The sequence below is a fragment of the Chrysemys picta genome, chromosome 2 (genome assembly GCF_011386835.1).
Source record: "Chrysemys picta bellii isolate R12L10 chromosome 2, ASM1138683v2, whole genome shotgun sequence".
Lineage (NCBI taxonomy): Eukaryota > Metazoa > Chordata > Testudines > Emydidae > Chrysemys > Chrysemys picta.
Window position 1 is genome coordinate 178,201,438 of NC_088792.1, and position 17,312 is coordinate 178,218,749.

Here is a 17,312-nt window from a genome sequence, read left to right on the forward strand (position 1 = left end):
GTGTCATAGCTACTTCGCATGGTGAGATCAATGTCGCACTCCTCTTGCCTTTGCAGTTTAAGGAATAACTCCACTGCCACTCATGACGTGTTGGTCAGAGCGAGCAGCATACTGGTCAACAGTTCGGGATCCATTCCTGCAGCCCAAAAGAGGCAGGGCGCGTAGTACACAAACCATTGAAAGATGGCGCCAAATGTGGATGGAAACACAGGGATTACTGGGATGTGAAGCAATGCATCACAGGGCATTGGGACTGGACCCAGGATGCCCCGCAACCCCCTCCGCCTTCCCACAAGTTTTAGTGGCAAAAGAGAAAGAGGTGCTCCGTGGGATAGCTGCCCAGAGCGCACCGCTCCAAGTACTGCTGCAAGTGCCGCATGTGTGAAAAATGCTATTGCACAGGCAGATGTCAGTGTAAACACACAACAGAGGTTTTCCTTCTGTGCTCTCTGAGCGGTGCAGTAACTGCCAGCGCTGTAACTTTGCTAGTGTAGATGTGCCCTAATTATCTTGGTTTATTCAAAGTTGATTAGGAACAGTTTTAGCTAAACCAAAATAAGCCTCTTTTTTTATATACTGAAATAAGAGTGTTTGCACATCCTTTTGCTCAGATTAAACTATATTGATTAAGAGATGGATTTAAATTAAACTGCTGCGAGTTGCTCATATAGACAAGCCCATAGCAAAGCAGTACAAATACTGTTGACTAGCCCTTAAGTGACTATGCTCCTACAGCACACAGGTGCTCTCGAAAACCCCATTCTTTGTCACATTAGTCAGTCTAAAGAGCCTGATAACATTTTTGGATCCCCTTTCATTAAGGGTAATTAGCCTATCAAATTACAGTACTTATGAGAATCAGTACATTCCCCGACCACCACTCCCGCATCACTATTTACAGTCAAAAGTAGGTCCCATTTCATCTATAGTTCAAATCAGTAATGTAAACATGCTGGATTACTATGCCTTCCAGAAGTATCTACCTCCACAATGTCTACCTAAATCAATTAAGAGGGACCAAAAAGAAAAGATTAGATCATACCTGCAGGAAGAAAGGAAATAAGGAATGACAGGAATTCAGAGGCATGTTAAAACAGATTTTAAAAAGTGTCAGGAATTCAAATGGAAACTTACCACAGCCTGAGCTCAGTAAAATATGTGAAATATGGCTCCAAAAGGTTTTAGCTTATCAGTAAATTAAAATCAAGACATGAGTCATAGAGATTTTAGAATATCATGGGATTTAGGGGGAAAAATGAAATCAAGAAAGATGAAGAGAAGATGACAACACAATTAGACTTAATATCTTCTAAATCTGGTGGAGTAAACAACGTAAAAGCATTTCATCCGAAACTGACTGTAGTGGTAAGCTGGATGACTACAGGTTATTTATATCAACATTGCAAACATATTTGGGAAATTAAAAGCATCTGCCCAAGAATAGATGAAATCAGACTGTGACCCAGAGGGAAAAAATCTTCCCCAAGTTACGAGTGTGTTACAAAGAGCTTGTTAGTACAAGCGAGTCTCTGGAAGACAATCCAAAGATTAAAGATAGAACTACCAAAAAGATATTTCCTGCAAAGTACATTTTAAATCCATAAACTTAACACAGTTACATGTCAAATAAAACAAAACTGGGATGAAATCAGATTGCAAATGTACTGTTCTGCCATTTAGGGCTGGATGCAAAGCCCATTGAAATCTATTAAGTCTTCTACTGACTTAAGTGTGCTTTGGATCAGGCTCTTAGGCTGCAGTAGGCTGGCAGCAGCATGGAACAAGCTGGAGAAAGAGCAGACTAAAATCAACAGTGTTGGAAGTACAGCGATCTGTAGTGTGTGGTCATTACTCAAGCAAGCTGTGGTAGAAGCATTGCGGAGGCTACCTGCTCAATTTATCAACTTTGTGATGCTCGAGTGTCATTTGCTGTATTCTTAAGAGCAGCAGTCATTGAGCTTTGATGACAGTCAAGCTAGCACAAAGTGTTTGTGAGAGAGCCCAGGGGAATGGAAGCAGGCATAATAAAAGGAATCAATCACTAAGACCTCTATTCAAGAAAGCACTTAAACATCCTGTTCTAGAAAGCATGTAAGCATGCGCTTAACTTTAAATACATGCTTAAATTCTAATGACTTCAGTTGGACTTAAATATGTGCCTAAAGTTAAGCACATGCTTAATTGTTTTCCTGAGCAGGAGTGCTTTCCTGATTGGCAGCCCTAGTTGTTGTTGTTGTAATATATATTTACAAAACAAATGTTCCATTGTCTTACCCTTATGATGCAAAAAGAAGTCTATATATACTCTAGACCAGAATATGTATGTGAAAGATAAAGAGAAAATATTTAATGGAAGGAACAGATTTCACTTCTAAACTTCCAAGGGCTATTTACAGGCAGGGATTTTTTTAAAAAGGACATTTAGAAATTGAACAATAGATTGACAGTGACCTTGTTAGCTAATGTCCTAAACATATGAGAAATCCCACTTGGCTATCATTGTGTCAACAGAGTTGTATTGTAAGAAAATCAATCTGGTACCTTTTAAGTATTAAAAATGGTAGAAAGATGACCAGCTGTGGGTGTACTGCAGGGGTCGGCAACATTCAGCACACGGCTTGCAAGGGTAAGCACCCTGGCAGGCCGGGCCAGTTTATTTACCCGCTGACGCAGCAGGTTCGGCCGATCGCGGCCCCCATTGGCCGCGGTTCGCCGTCCTGGGCCAATGCAGGCGGCAAAAAGCAACGCGGGCGAGCGATGTGCTGGCCGCGGCTTCTCGCCGCCCCCATTGGCCCAGGACGGCGAACCGCGGCCAGTGGGGGCCGCGATCGGCAGAACCTGCCGCGTCAGCAGGTAATAAACTGGCCCGACCCACCAGGGTGCTTACCCTGGCGAGCCGCGTGCCGAATGTTGCCGACCCCTGGTGTACTGAATGGAAGAACAAAGGTACAGGGGTTTGTCCCCAGTTAATACATAATGTATAGATGGCAGGGGAACAAAGGATTATGGATCATCCATAATTCAGCAGATTATGGATCAAGAAACTGTAAATAAATGTACAGTTGTCCCTCAAGTCCATTATATATTTTATGGGGAATATTTAGGTGAACTTTTGTGTCCAGTTAGAATAAACTAGGGATTAGTGCAGATAAAATTAGTTACCATAAAAATACTAATAGAAATATTATAGAATGGATGGAAAAAAGACTGCTCAGTGGTATCAACAAGGATCAAATAAATACAATTAAAGTGGCATGGATAATAACAACACAAGGGCTAGATTAGGACCTGAGCACACAACGGGTGAGAACGATTCAAGGCACCTTCTCTTATTTATGCACCATGCAATGACTGATCAAAATGAGCATCCCTGTGCTCTCCTGAGTGGTGGTGTGAATTTAAAATCATATTTTTGATCTGACCTTTTTGGATTGCATGGATATCCATGCTAAAATTTATAGCTTTAGTCCCCAATTCAGGAAACTATTTCCATTCAGGACTGCACTGAAGCACATGCTTAAATCCTGCTGAAGCACATGCTGAAAAAGTTAAGCATGTGCTTGTGTTCCAAATGACTCCTCACACATTCAAGCAGATCAGAACACTATAGGTAGTTTGCTGCACTCATAGGGCCTGAACCTTTATTCTTTTATGCACTCAACCCTTCTGCTGAAGTCAATGGGCTTTATAATGTACAGATGGATACTTTGGGTACGTCTTCACTACCTGCCGTATCGGGAGGAAGCAATCGATTTATCCGGGATCAATATATCGCGTCTCGTAAAGACACGATATATCGATCCCCGAACGCGCTCACCGTCGACACCGGAACTCCACCAGAGCGAGCAGCGGTAGTGCAGTCGACGGGGGAGCCGCGGCCGTCGATCTCGTGCCGTGTGGACCCCAGGTAATTTGATCCAAGATACTTGGACTTCAGCTACGCTATTCGCGTAGCTGAAGTTGCGTATCTTGGATCGATTCCCGCCCCCCCCAGTGTAGACCAGCCCTTTGACACTGTAATGTAGATTTTTTAAACAAAAATATATTAAAAGCCTTAAAATTCTAAGGGAAGCACATATTCACAAATATTAGAAATACTTCACCCTTTGTAAAGATGAAAGAATGACATTAAAAATAAGAGAACTCTTTTCCCACTTAAATAATGAATTCCAGGAGGCTATTGTCTATAGTTATAGGGGACCTATTTAAAAGCAGTATTAGTGCATATGTGTGTATGGAGATGATTAATAGAGCTCCATCTACTGGCATGTAAGAAACAGTCCTCTAATTTACACCACGTTCCACCTGCTAAAACAGTTTTATAAGCTTAACAGCCACTTCTGAGTGTTCTTTTGGTGTTTTGGTGCAACTTGTGAGATTGTTATCATGCTGGGAAAAATTCCCCTATATAGCCCATGATATTGCTTCACTTTCCTGAATCACTGTCAAGACCTCTTCCTCCATCATCGGGACCGAGGGACTGAAATCACCTTTTCAGCTTTTGGAGAACTGATATTAAAGGGGAAAATATCTTAAAATTACCTGAATCTCAAATCACAACTGACAGTAACCACAAATCCTTTGAGTGCATAAGGTTACTACATTATATATAGTGATAGTCTTACACTGGGCCAGCCACACAAAAGGGATGTAAATCTATTACTGATAGTCTATTTTCTTACAGACATTTATAGGACAGTCACTTGTTAACTATATTTGCATTAGGTTGTCTTGCGAGCATGTTGAATATCAGGCCAGAGGATGACAAAATTCTATCTAGATGCTCAGATTGCCTTAAAGCCCTCCAGTTCAAACAAAGCTATGGGCTGTCTCCAATAGATCATCCATCTGTTTTGAACCTCAATCCATATAGCTATCTTGGTAAACTAAAGCTCGTTATTAGAGCTGGAGGAGGAGAAGAACTCTGTTTTGTGAAGGATTTCAAGATTTTGAAATCTGGCTTTTTTTAAACCAAAATGAAACCTGAAACTTTTGAAATCCTTAGTGAAGGAAAATTCTGGGGGAAAAAATCAATTTGGATCAATTGAAACATTTTGTTTAGACAAAATCAAAATATTTTGTTTTGATTTCAACTTTTGTATTTTCTATGATAGTATATAATACAAAATTTTAAAAAATTAAAACCAAAAGTAGTTTCAAAACAAAAAATCAGAATGTTTTTCAATAAATGTCAAAATGGAATGTTTCAGCATTGTCAGAAATTTTGGAGGGCTTTTCTCCAAAATAAAAACTTGCCAAAATCAGCAGAATTTTGAGAAGCATTTTGATTGCCATGGAATTATAGTTTGCAATGGAAAATGATTCCACTAAAGATTTTCAAATGAACTCTATTCAATAGTTTTTATTGTAAATTGAAGAATTATTGGAGGCTCTAAACAGCTTAGCCTGACATTTCCCAATTGTTTACTGGACAGCAGGTCATTTTTAATATTTTGAGAATGTTGCAGAAAAAGCAGATTGAGCCATTTCTCCTATTTTAAGGTGAATTTCACTCGATAAATAAAATAATAATTAATAACTAGCTCTTTCATAGAGGCGGGATGGGTAAGATATCTTTTATTGGACCAACTCCTGTTGGTGAAAGAGACAAGCTTTTGAACTACACAGAGGTCTTCGGATTGAAAGCTTGTTTCTTTCACCAACAGAAGTTGGTCCAATAAAATATATTATTTCACCCATCTTCTCTCGCTCATAGCCTGGAACCAATGTAACTCTTTTATAGTGACTTGCACACTTCAAAGAACATTATCGTTAATCCCATTTACAAGTAGGGAAACTGAGGCACAGACACTAAGAGGGGAGTCTGATCTCTTGGAGTAAAAGTCTGCTATCTTGTCGGTGCAGGAACTGTTTGAAGTCATCATCCGCATGCATGTGCATCTGATGACAGAACTGGGTTCTAAATGCATAATTAGTAAACTGTAAATTATTTGGAGTGTGGCTCCGGAGCCACAGGTTGGCCGCCCCTGAGTTAATCTGATGACACAAAGGTCGAGATTTTGTTTTTCTGTTCCCTGGCTTGATGAGCGTAACTCTTAGAATGAGGTTCCCAGTTCAAATACTTGCAATTACCAATCTAAAGAATGCTTTCAGTGAATATTCTGCAACATTTGCTGTTCGGGCAAATATTCTGTGCAGTAAAGTTGTTTTCTAGAATATTTGTGGAACGTGAACATAAATGCGAGGCAAACACGGTAAAAGTGAATTTGTTTCAAAAATGTAAATAATGTTTTGCAGTATTTTTGCAATCCTAATAATGAGCACAATTCATCTCAATACTCTGGTTTGGTGGTTCTTTGTTTGTTAATGTGCCTCAATTAGCTGATCAAAGTGTCTGTCTTTGCTTAGGGTCCTGTTCTTTTTCTTTTTAACACAGTCTCAAATGAAACCTTGCTTTGCTAGAATAAGTTCCCTGGACAATTCCTAGCATCAGCCACCAGAGGGCACTATACAAACATTCTTCTGCTCATCTCCCATAGAGCTGAAGATGTGACCTTTGGGTTTGTACTGTTGGTTTGTGACAATGTGTGAGAGGTGGACTTGTGTTTCTGAAGTAGATGATAGTTTGCCTTTTCTATTGATAACTGTACAGTTATTTTTAGTATTGCTTTCTTGGAAAACGCTTGTTACTGGTGCTGTAAACTCAAACAGTAAGCAAGTCCCCTGTCTCTTAATTACGAAATACATTAGGGATCGGCAACCTTTGGCACGTGGCCTGCCAGGGTAAGCCCCCTGGCGGGCCCGCGTCCGCAGGTTCGACCGATCATGGCTCCCACTGGCTGCGATTCACCACTCCAGTCCAATGGGGGCTGTGGGATGCGGCGTGGGGCCAAGAGATGTGCTGGCCACCGCTTTCTGCAGCCCTCATTGGCCTGGAGCGGCGAACTGCGGCCAGTGGGAGCCACAATCAGCCAAACCTGTGGACGCGGCAGGTAAACAAACCAGCCCGGCCCGCCAGGGGGCTTACCCTAGTGGGCCGTGTGCCAAAGGTTGCCGATCCCTGAAATACATGATGATTTAAGTGTTTTCTTTTCTATATTCCTTCCACCTGAGAGTTTATTTTCTACATGGATCTTTGAAGCTAAATTTTGACACCTTCTGCTTGTTCAAACCACAACCTAAGAAGCCTGGAACTTTCTCAGCAGCTGTAGTTAATGACCACCACAACAAGGCTGAGGGTTGGCGAGGGGGGCAATACCTTTTACTGAACCAAATGCTGCTGGTGAATTAGACAAGCTTTCAAGCTACACAGAGCTCTTCTTCAGCTCCTTAATCCCAGTGCAGCAAAACAAGGCGGGCATCACTAGGAGTCATGAGGAGGAAGGATGAAAACCATGGTAGATGCCATAATAGTCAAGTGATGAGGGGGGAACAATGAGGTGGAGGAGAGAGAAGGCTGCACAGATGAGCAGTGTTGACAAGCAAGGCTGCACAGATGAGCCCTCTCGGGTGGCATATATGATTCTCCATCCTTTTATATCTAATGTAACCTGACCCCTCCAGTGCCAGGTGCTGGGACAGGGTGGAGCCGTGTGATAATTCTCTGACATGGCCATCACAGGGAGGAGGAGGAGGGAAGTTAATATAGCTCCCTTGTGTGTGTGTTCAAGGCCTTCTCCTGTGAGTTGTTGATCAACCTTGGGAGCTACTTTGGCACAGTGACTGGGCATCTCTGTTGTTTCACTTCTGAAATAGACAGCACTGAAGACTCTCCCCTGGATCACAGCTTGAAGACCTGGACAGCCTCATTGACGTGTTTGGCATTCATTTCACACTAAAGCTAGTTGAAAATTTTCTGAAAGAACAATTTTCCCATGGCAAAAATTCCTATTCAACATAATTAAAGTATTTTGCAGGAATATGTCTGTTCTGTCTAAACTTTAGATGGAAACCAGACAGGCTGGCTGCCTGGTGGGCTCCCCAGCTTCTTGGGTGGCCAACTCCCTGGGGTGCCCACCTGGCAGTCCAATGGGCTCCCAAGCTGCCAGGCTTCGCACTCCCAAGCAAGCAAGGTGGCTAGGGAACCAGCTTATTGGCCCAGAATTTTTTGAAAAATTCCATTTTGATTTGTCTAAAATGGAATTTTTGAAGATGTCCATTCCACAGAATGCTTCACATTTCTGACTCTCTTTTGTTCTGTTTCAGAATTTTTTTAAATGCAAATTTTTCTTCAGGATGGAAATTTCAGTTCCTGCACAGCTCTATTTCACACCCACAAAGCCAGAGGTTTCTATGCAGGTGATGAGCTTGGGGCCTGGAGAGCAAAATCCACCCTCAAGTCCAGAGGCAGGCTATGGAGCTGAAGCACAGCATCTAGCAGCTACTACTGCAGCCTGAGGGCTAGAATAGCGTCCCCATGGCATGTAGGGGGCGTAGGACCACTGGAGCCATCTAATTATAGATTCCCTAGCTAATGAGCCTAAGTCCTCTGCTACCTTCTATTGCACACAAAGGTGCAGATTTGTCTCAATGCTGCCCTTGCTCCACAAGCCCACTGTGGAACATCAGTGGTATGAATGGTCTTTACACAAGTCCTGGACACAAGGTGATAGATCCACAAAAGGGACTTAGGCTCAGTGTTGCAGCACCTAACTTTAGACATGCTGCTGCCTAATGGAATCCACAGCCCCAAGTTAGGCATGCTGGCTGCCTGTGGAATGCATGGAGAGAATCAGATGCCTGAGAATGGGATCCCCAGAAGCCAGCAAACTGAATATGGAGTCACCTAAACTAGCCAATAGGAAATGCCAAGGAAAGAGATGTGGCCTAAGTCTGGGCCAGAAGGAGGTACCTATCTCTGCTTGGGGTCCACAGCCATGAGCCCTCTCATGGAGTTAAACACCTAATCCTTTTCTCAAAAAAAAGGAGGGGGGGGGGAAGAGGTTTATAGTCATTGGAACAGGAATGTGAATTTGAGTTTCCTTCATCACAGGTAAGTAACTAACCACTGGGATATAGTCATTCTAATATGCTTTCTTGCCCTATGAACATTTAATTATTTATACAAAGTGGAACAGCTTCAACAGGAAAGATTAAGAGAGACATCCCAGAATATTCCATAGTCTAATGGTTAGGGCATTCTCAGGAAGTGTGGATTCAAATCCCTGCTCCAGCTCAGGCAGTGGAAGGATTTAAATTTGGGTCTCCCACATCTTGGGTGAGTGCTATAACCTTTCCTAGTGAAAGGTGGACTGTCAGGTTGGAGGGAGTTCCTCAGGGATCGGTCTTGGGACCTTTTGTATTTAACATTTTTATTAATGACCCTGGCACAAAAAATTTTCAGATGGCAAAAGTTGGGAGGTATTACCAACAGGGCGGAGGACTGGAATATCATACAAGAAGATCTGGAGGACCTTGAAAACTGGAATAATAGAAACTTCATAGTCCGAAGTACAAGGTCATGCATTTAGGGACTAACAACAAGAATTTTTGCTATAATCTGGGGACATATCAGTTGGAAGCGACAGAAGAGGCAAAAGACTTGGATGTATTGGTCGATCACAAGATAACTATGAGCCGCTAATGTGATGCAAACGTGAAAAAGGCTAATGCAGTCCTAGGATGTATCAGGTGAGGTATTTCCAGTAGAGACAGGGAAGTATTAGTACCATTATACAAGGCACTCGTGAAACCTCCTCTGGAATACTGTGTGAAATCCTGGTCTCCCATGCATGGGCGGTGGGTATTGTAGGCAAGGGGAGGCTTTGCCTCCCCAAACAGCCCACCATGGCCCCGTGTCCAAGCCAGTATGCCTGTTGCCTCCTGCAGCAACTGGGGGCCACTGGGGCAGCTGGTGCTGGGCCACACTACCTGCCTGGTGCTTGGTGCCCAAGCACCGGGACTGGGCACTGCCCCGGGGCTGGGGCCACGGCGACCGCGCCACTCCGGGCCATGGTGGGGGTGCTTTTGGCTTCTGCAGGGGAGGGGGAGGTGGAAGAGGCAGGGCCTCGGGCACAAGGGAAGGGGCTGGGGGTTAGCCTCCCTGGGCGGTCAGGTCACCGGCTGCCCATGCTCCCATGTTTGATTAATTCAAACCGGAACAGGTGCAGAGAAGGACTGCTAGGATTATCAGAGGAATAGAAAACCTACCTTATGAGAGGAGACTCCAAGAGCTTGGCTTGTTTAGCCTAACTAAAAGAAGTCTGAGGGAAGATATGATTGCTTTCTATACATATATCAGAGGGATAAATAATTAAATAACTTTTCCCCCTCCCTGGTAAGTGCCAACATTGACACAAGAACAAATAGATATAAACTGGCTATCAACAAGTTTAGGCTTGAAATTAAACAAAGGTTTCTAACCATCAGAGGGGTGGAACAGCCTTTCAAGGGGCATACTAGGGGCAAAAAATCTAACTGGCTTCAAGACTGAGGTTAATAGGCTTATGGAGGGAATGGTATTATGGGACTGCTTACAGTGGCATGTAATCAATCTGCAACTGCAAGTAGCAAATATCTCCAACAGCTGCTGATGGGACACTAAAAGGGAAGGAATACGAGTTACTACAAAGTCTACTTTTCCCAGTAGTCTAGTTGCTGGGTCTTGTTTGCCATATTTGGGGTCAGTTCCCCCGGATCAGATCAGCAAAAACCCTGGTGGTTTTTTTAGTTTTGCCTTCCTCTGCAGCATGGGGCACGGGTCACTTGCAGGTTTAAACTACTGTAAATGGTGGATTTTCTGTAACTTCTCTGTAACTTGAAGACTTTAAATCGTGATTTGAGGACTTCAGTAACTCAGCCAGAGGTTAGGGGTCTATTACAAGAGTGAGTGGGTGAGTTTGAGACTACAGGGTAATCATCTGTGGGGTTAATGTGGGTAGTGTTAGAGCCACAGAGACATCATAGATGTTATTTTGTGCACTAATTGTTACTATTGCGGACAAGTGCAGGGAGAGCTCATTCTTTTGTGAATTTTATTCTTGTATTACATAGTTTAATGATGGTAAACGCTCTATAGGATAAAGATAGACTCAAAGCTATCAAACAAAATAATAGCAAAAACTTGTGCTACATTAATAGTCATGCTTTATACAAAGGAGGGTGTGTACAGGGCCGGCTCCAGGCACCAGGATTTGGGCGGCAATCTGCAAGGGGCGGCAGTCCGTGTGTTTTTGCCGCCCCAAGCAGCGCGCTGAATTGCCACCGCGGACGGCGGGGGCAGTCCGTGTGCCGTTAGGGCGGCACGTGTGTTTCCGCGGCGGCAGCAGCTTCTATGTTCAGCTGCCCGCGGCGGCAATTCGGCAGCTTCTGTCTTCTGGCTGAAGACAGAAGCTGCCCCCGAATTGCCGCCGCCACGGAAATGCCCGTGCCGCCCTAATGGCACACGGACTGCTCCCGCCGTCCGCAGCAGCAATTCGGCGCGCTGCTTGGGGCGGCAAAAACAGTAGAGCCGGCCCTGGGTGTGTGCACCTTGACTCTTCTGTTGCTGACCAAGTTGCTGCCCTTGTACCAGCATTAGATTGCATTTAATTCATTTTAAAATAAAACTTTAAGTATCCTACTGGAATGCTTAGTGCTGTGCAAATCTGAGCTCCGGCGGTGAGGGACTTGATCTTATTTAAGTCAATGGGAGTTTTGCTACTGCCTTCAATGTGAAGGTGGTTGTGGGTGCCATAACGTGAGCACTGTTCACTGGGGGCAGCAGGGTGCTTGTACCACCATACCATAACCCCAGTGACAGGACAGGTGCATGGGCAGGGTACCACTGTGGCAGCTAAAAGTGCAAGCACTGCCATCTGGGGTCAGCATTGAGGCTAGCTCCCCAGGTGTAGGAGTGGTAGCAGGGGGTGCTGAAAATTTTTTTAGGGGGCTGAGAGCCTTTCAACCAAACTGTAAACCCTACATATGACGGAAACCACTTCAAGCCAGGGGGTGTGGCAGTGTATGATGGGGGCAAAAGTGGAAGACCTACTCGCTGCAGAAATGGGGTGGGTTGGCACCAGGGCCGGCTCCAGGCACCAGGCACCCAAGCACATGCTTGGGGCGGCACCTGGTAAGGGGCAGCCGGGGGAGCGCGGCACGGCATTCCGCGGGGGGGGGCGCTCCGGCAGCGCGGCGCTGGGGGGGCGGGCTCCGGTGGTGTGGCGCTCGGCGGGGGGGGGGGGCAGTGCGGGGCTCGGCGCTGGGGGGGGGGTTCCGGCACGCGGCGCTCGGGGGGGGAGGTGCGGCGCGGGCGCAGCGCTGGAGGGGGGTTCCGGCGGCGCTTGGCGGGGGGGGTGTCTTGGGGCTCGGCGCTCGGGGGGGGGATTCTGGTGGCGCTCGGCGCGGGGGGGGGTGGGCTCCAGCACGCGGTGCTCGGCGGGGGGGCAGCGCTCTGGGGGGGGGACAGCGCTCTGGGGGGGTCCCGGCGGCGCTCGGCGGGGGAGCGGCGTGGTGCTCGGCTGGGGGGCTGAGGGGGCGGCGCTTTTTTTTTGCTGCTTGGGGCAGCAAAAAAGCTAGAGCCGGCCCTGGTTGGCACAGGACGGGTAGGGGGTGCGATGCCTCCAGGGCTGGGCAAATGGAGACGCCACACCCCCATTGCAATGAAACCCAATTGCGCTCTAGGCAACCAAGTATGTACCAGGCAAGGCGCTTCTCGCCTCTACCAGGAGAGAGAGTCGAGCCTGCGCAGTCAGAAGGCGCGCGCGCGCCCCCTGCCCCCGAGCGTGGAGAGCACGCGCGCTCACCGTTGCGTGCCTCGTTGACGCCGGCTCGTGCACTGCAGGGGGTGGCACGAGAGCGGCCGGCGCACGCGCGCACAGAGCGGTTCGGAGCAGGGGAGGCGGTTGCTCCGTGTGTGCCTCGCGGGCACCTCCCCCGCCCCTGTCTCAGGTGATGCTGGCGGCTGGGGCGATGATGAGGAAGAGGCTGAGAAGGGAGGCGGGGGCCTCCCGTCCCGCTGCCCCCCGCCTCTCGCCCACCGGGTCCGGCTCGGAGCCCCGCCGACCCGTCCCCTGCCCCTGAGGAGGCTCCGGGCCGAGCCGGAGGCGGCGAGCCAGCGGCCCCCTCCACGCCCCGTCTCCGTCCTCAATGTCTCCCCCGCCGCGGGGAGGCTGCTGCCGCCTTGGAGTCCAGCCGCCCCGGCCCCCTCTCCGTAGCCGCCCCCTCGCCGCCCTCCCCTTCGGCCCGCAGCAGCCGCCTGGGCGCGGAAGGAGCCCGGCCTCCCGCCCGACCCCGCGGCCCGGCCGCCGCCAGCCCCTGGCGGCCGAGGAGCAGCGGAGGAGGCGCAGAGACCCCCGGGGAAGATGAAGGCGGAAGCGGGAGACAACTCCATGATCAACCTGTCGGTGCAGCAAGTGCTGAGTCTGTGGGCGCACGGCACCGTGCTGCGGAGCCTCACCGGTAACCAGCCCCCCCTACCCGGCGCGGGGTGCCCGTGCACATTGCTCTAGCCTGAGCCAGGCCCGTGGGGCGGGGGTGACTCCGAAATGCGATAAGAGCGGGGATCCTGTTAAAGGCAGAGCCCCCGTAAGTGTCGGTGGGGTCCCACATCACTAGCAGGGCCCAGGGGACTCTCACTTTTGCCTCCGCTTGTGGTCAGCGACGGCTGACAGTGATTTGTTTCTTTCCTCTCTGGGGGCTGGTGACAAAAAGGGGCCAGGTGTGATGATGAGGGTTGGCAACCCCATACTGAGCCAGAGAAGGCTGATGAGTTGTAGTGGGCCCATTAAGCCGCTACACCTGGGCTTGCTGCCAGGGCATGAAGCGGTAGTTAAAAAGAGAAGAGGACAGCCTAATAGCTGGTGGACTAGGGAGAATAGTCCTCTTATCTTTGCTCCCCAAGGAAAGGGCCTGTGCAGAGACTGCTGACTGCCAGAGTAATCTGGAGGAAAGTGAGTCTGGCCCAGTACTGTGTAGTTTTTTGGGGGGACTCTTTCTTTGCTTTACTACAAGGAAGACTACTGGGAGGTCTATGCTAATAAAACTGTTGCAAGGAACCCCTGTGGGAGGGGAAGGAGGGGGACAACTACCTCAATAAACTCTGGACTTTTGCATCCTACTAGACTCTGCCCACTAATTTTGCTTTGACACTGAAGAGCACAGTCACCTGGATTGCATGGGATGTAGGGCACATCAATTGATTGTTGGTTGTGTTGATAGGCAGAAGTTTTGTAATGGTGGAGCTCTTATTGGGCAAGTACTTCCTATACAAGTATGATTGGACTAAGAGGGAGGGCTGAGGTAAAAAGGGTCTGGATTTCTGCTGTACAAGGTATTACCTGGCATTGAGAGATTAATATTAGTAATCTGGTTTTGAAATAAATTGTCTGCTCCTCTTCCCCGTCACCCTGTCTTTTCCATTGATGTAGTTGTGGCTGGAGTTGCTAGATATGTCTTTTCTTTTAAATGTTGAGATTTTTTTATAATAAGCATTCAAGACTTGAAAAATTCATTTGCTTTTGGCAATACACCACAGTCTATCATAGGAAAATAAGAAAGTTGAATAAAGTGAGGAAGTAGAAAGAAGTCATAATAGAAGGAAGAGACAGACTTTTTTAAATGCAGCAAATTGAAAAGTTGACAATAAAACACAGTATATAATGAATATATTTCTCTTCCCTCTCTGAATCATAGGGGGCATGACTTTGGAGGGAAGGGTAACAGGACTTTCAACTTGACTAGTAGGTTTTTTTCCCTTGGAGTACTGGGCATAAAGTAAATTTTTCAAGCCTGGGAAGCCTGAATACATGTAGTAGTAATAGTAATAAAAATACACTGAATATATGCAAACATAACTATTGGAAAATTAACTATATTTTATTAAAATTTAAATCCTAGATTCCTAGCTGCCTTTAAGGGAAAAGGATGCCAGAGTGTGATAGACACTTCTGTGGCAGATTTCCTCTTAAAGTTTCATCATTAATGCTAAGGGTTTTTTCATACCTGGCTATCACCCAGCAAAGTAGATTCTTGTATTAATCATTCAGCATACAAAGGCTGTAGAGGGGTTGCTGTTTATTGTGGTGTTTTTTCCTCCAGTCCTCCTTAAAACTGTGCTTTCTCTCAGTTTGTTGCTGTGGGGCCCAGTGTCCACTTGATGCCCAATGTGCATCAAGTCCGGAGGGGATTTGGAAGAAAGCTAAATAGTTATACAGCACCACCACAGCATATAGTTTCTAACCTTTGAAGACTGGATGCTAAAAACCCCAGAGTATGTTACCAAATGTAAGTGATACAGGAGAAAGTTGATAGTCTTCCAGAAATTTGTGTTCTGTTTTACTGTATCCACTCCATTCACATAGTCTTTGTGAATCTGAGCTAATTGCTGAGTAGTAAGTAATGAGGGTGATCGTTTGTGCTTATATGGAATTTAGCGAAGAGCTGTGTAATTTATTTTTTATAACTGGAGCTCTCTTCACTTTAATGAATAGTAAAAAATTAAAATTTGTATATTTTACCAATTGGTGTCAGAAATGGGTCGGACAGTTTCTAAAGGTGTGTGAAATACACTTTTTCCTTAATTACAATTGCAATTAAAACATATTCTGCTTTATCTGTTGCTGACACCTATTGCTGACAATGAGTGACTTTCATAGCATAATATGGCATAGTTTTGAGGAGTTTTGTGTTCGCTCTTTATAAAAACTGTGACTTACGTGGATATGTATTTAGGAGCTTAAACATTATTTTCATTTTATTTTAAATAGTACTCAACAGCTAATGTTAGTGAGACTTACAACTGATTTTTTTTTGGAAAATAAAATAAAATAAGCTTTATATATAAAAAACAAACCTTCCCTCAAAATATTTGACAGAGGTAGAATAAATTGCTTTACAGAGAGTTGGGTACAGTGACACTACATACAGAGAGAAAGGTGGATGAATGAATGAGTGGTCTGCTTGCTGACTATTACTTCATTTGTTCTCCTGCCGCATTTATGAGAATTTTTGAACTCAACTGAGTGTAAAGCATTTCATTCTACCTTTGACATGTACAGTGTGTAAGAAGAGATTTCTTGGATGGAGTGAGGGAAGAAATTTTTAAAGATATCTACAAAGAAATGTAGCCCCAGGAATGTATTCAAGAAGACCCTTACGTGTTGACTTCAGGAATCAAACAGGCCTCTTGATGACAAAAAACAATCAAAGTTAGATGAACAAATTGACCTTGTAATGATTGTTTGTATAAAACTGTAAAGTTTATATAAGCAAAGTGAAGGTTTGCTGAACAGTTTGACTGAATTTTTAGGCTATATTAAAATGTATTATGTTTAAAGATTACCTCTGTACTCAAGGAAACTGCAGCATTTATTTCCACTACCCCATGTAGCTGTTATGTACCTTTTCTGCATGTTTCCCTGTTGTTGCATATTCCAAGGATTTAAGCTTCATGCACCTGAGTTAGTTTTGTTTTCCCCATCCCTGCACTGTACCTCATTCTTTCTCTACATCCCTGCTTAGAGAGGGAACTTGAAAAATTCTTGCTGTAGAGTGAGTGATTACATCTTCTAAAGTCAGAGTATGTTATGTTAATCTCAACTTTAGTCTCCACAGTTTACTGTGGACACTGTTTCCTTTTAAAAATGCATGATTTTTAGAGGTGTTGAGCACTTTAAATTCTTGAATTTTGAGAGCTGGTGTTACTTGGCATTGCTGAAAATCAGGCCTACCGTTTATTAGCATTGTGCAGAAAATAGAAAACCACCTTCACTTCAAAACCAGTTGAGCATTTTGAAGAGCCCTGCTAACTGAGCAAAAATGTTGCCTTGCAGAGCATGGATATATTTATTGCTACATGTCATGACTACATCTCTTTCTGCCTAACAGACTGCTGCTTGCTAGCATCTGTCAGTATATGTGGGTTTTTTTTTTTTTTTTACTCTAGTATGGCTTATGTTCCAGGCTCCTCTTTTTTAGACATTATATTGTCTTCGTGTGAGGAGTTATGTGCCTTTGTGGAGTAACAGTATTAGGTTATTGCCAGAAGAATATCATACAATTACATAAAAAAGAAAAGAAAAAGGCACTATGTTAAAGTTGCAAAGTGAAGCACTTCTACGAAATGCCAGGATTCAGTTTGCCTGTACAACCAGTATTCGGCCCTCTTGAGCATATGCGTTATGATAGTGTTTAATCATGTAATTACAGACTAGTTTTTCTGCAGAAGCCTTGCCTCATTCAATGAGTGAGGAGTCTTCAGTATTTCTTCTATAGTCATCTAGTGTATGGCCTCAGGTTTATTTACTGCACCCTATTCAAACCCTGGATTGAATACAAAATTATGAATTTTATCCTGGGTATTTTCTAATTAGCTGCTGTAGTATGAGTGCTTCACAAACATGAATGAATTTATCTACACAAGACACCTGAGA

General features: G+C 45.3%; 1 protein-coding gene across 1 annotated transcript in view; it reads left to right on the top strand.

Annotated features, from left to right (window-relative positions):
- The first annotated feature begins 12,606 nt into the window (after window positions 1-12,606).
- Window positions 12,607-17,312, top strand: part of TMEM170B (transmembrane protein 170B) — a 34,043-nt gene continuing 29,337 nt past the window's right edge. The window contains exon 1 of the mRNA XM_005305194.5: window positions 12,607-13,341. Within this exon, the coding sequence (XP_005305251.1) occupies window positions 13,245-13,341 (97 nt within the window). The 5' untranslated portion in view covers window positions 12,607-13,244. The remainder of the gene's footprint in view (window positions 13,342-17,312) is intronic.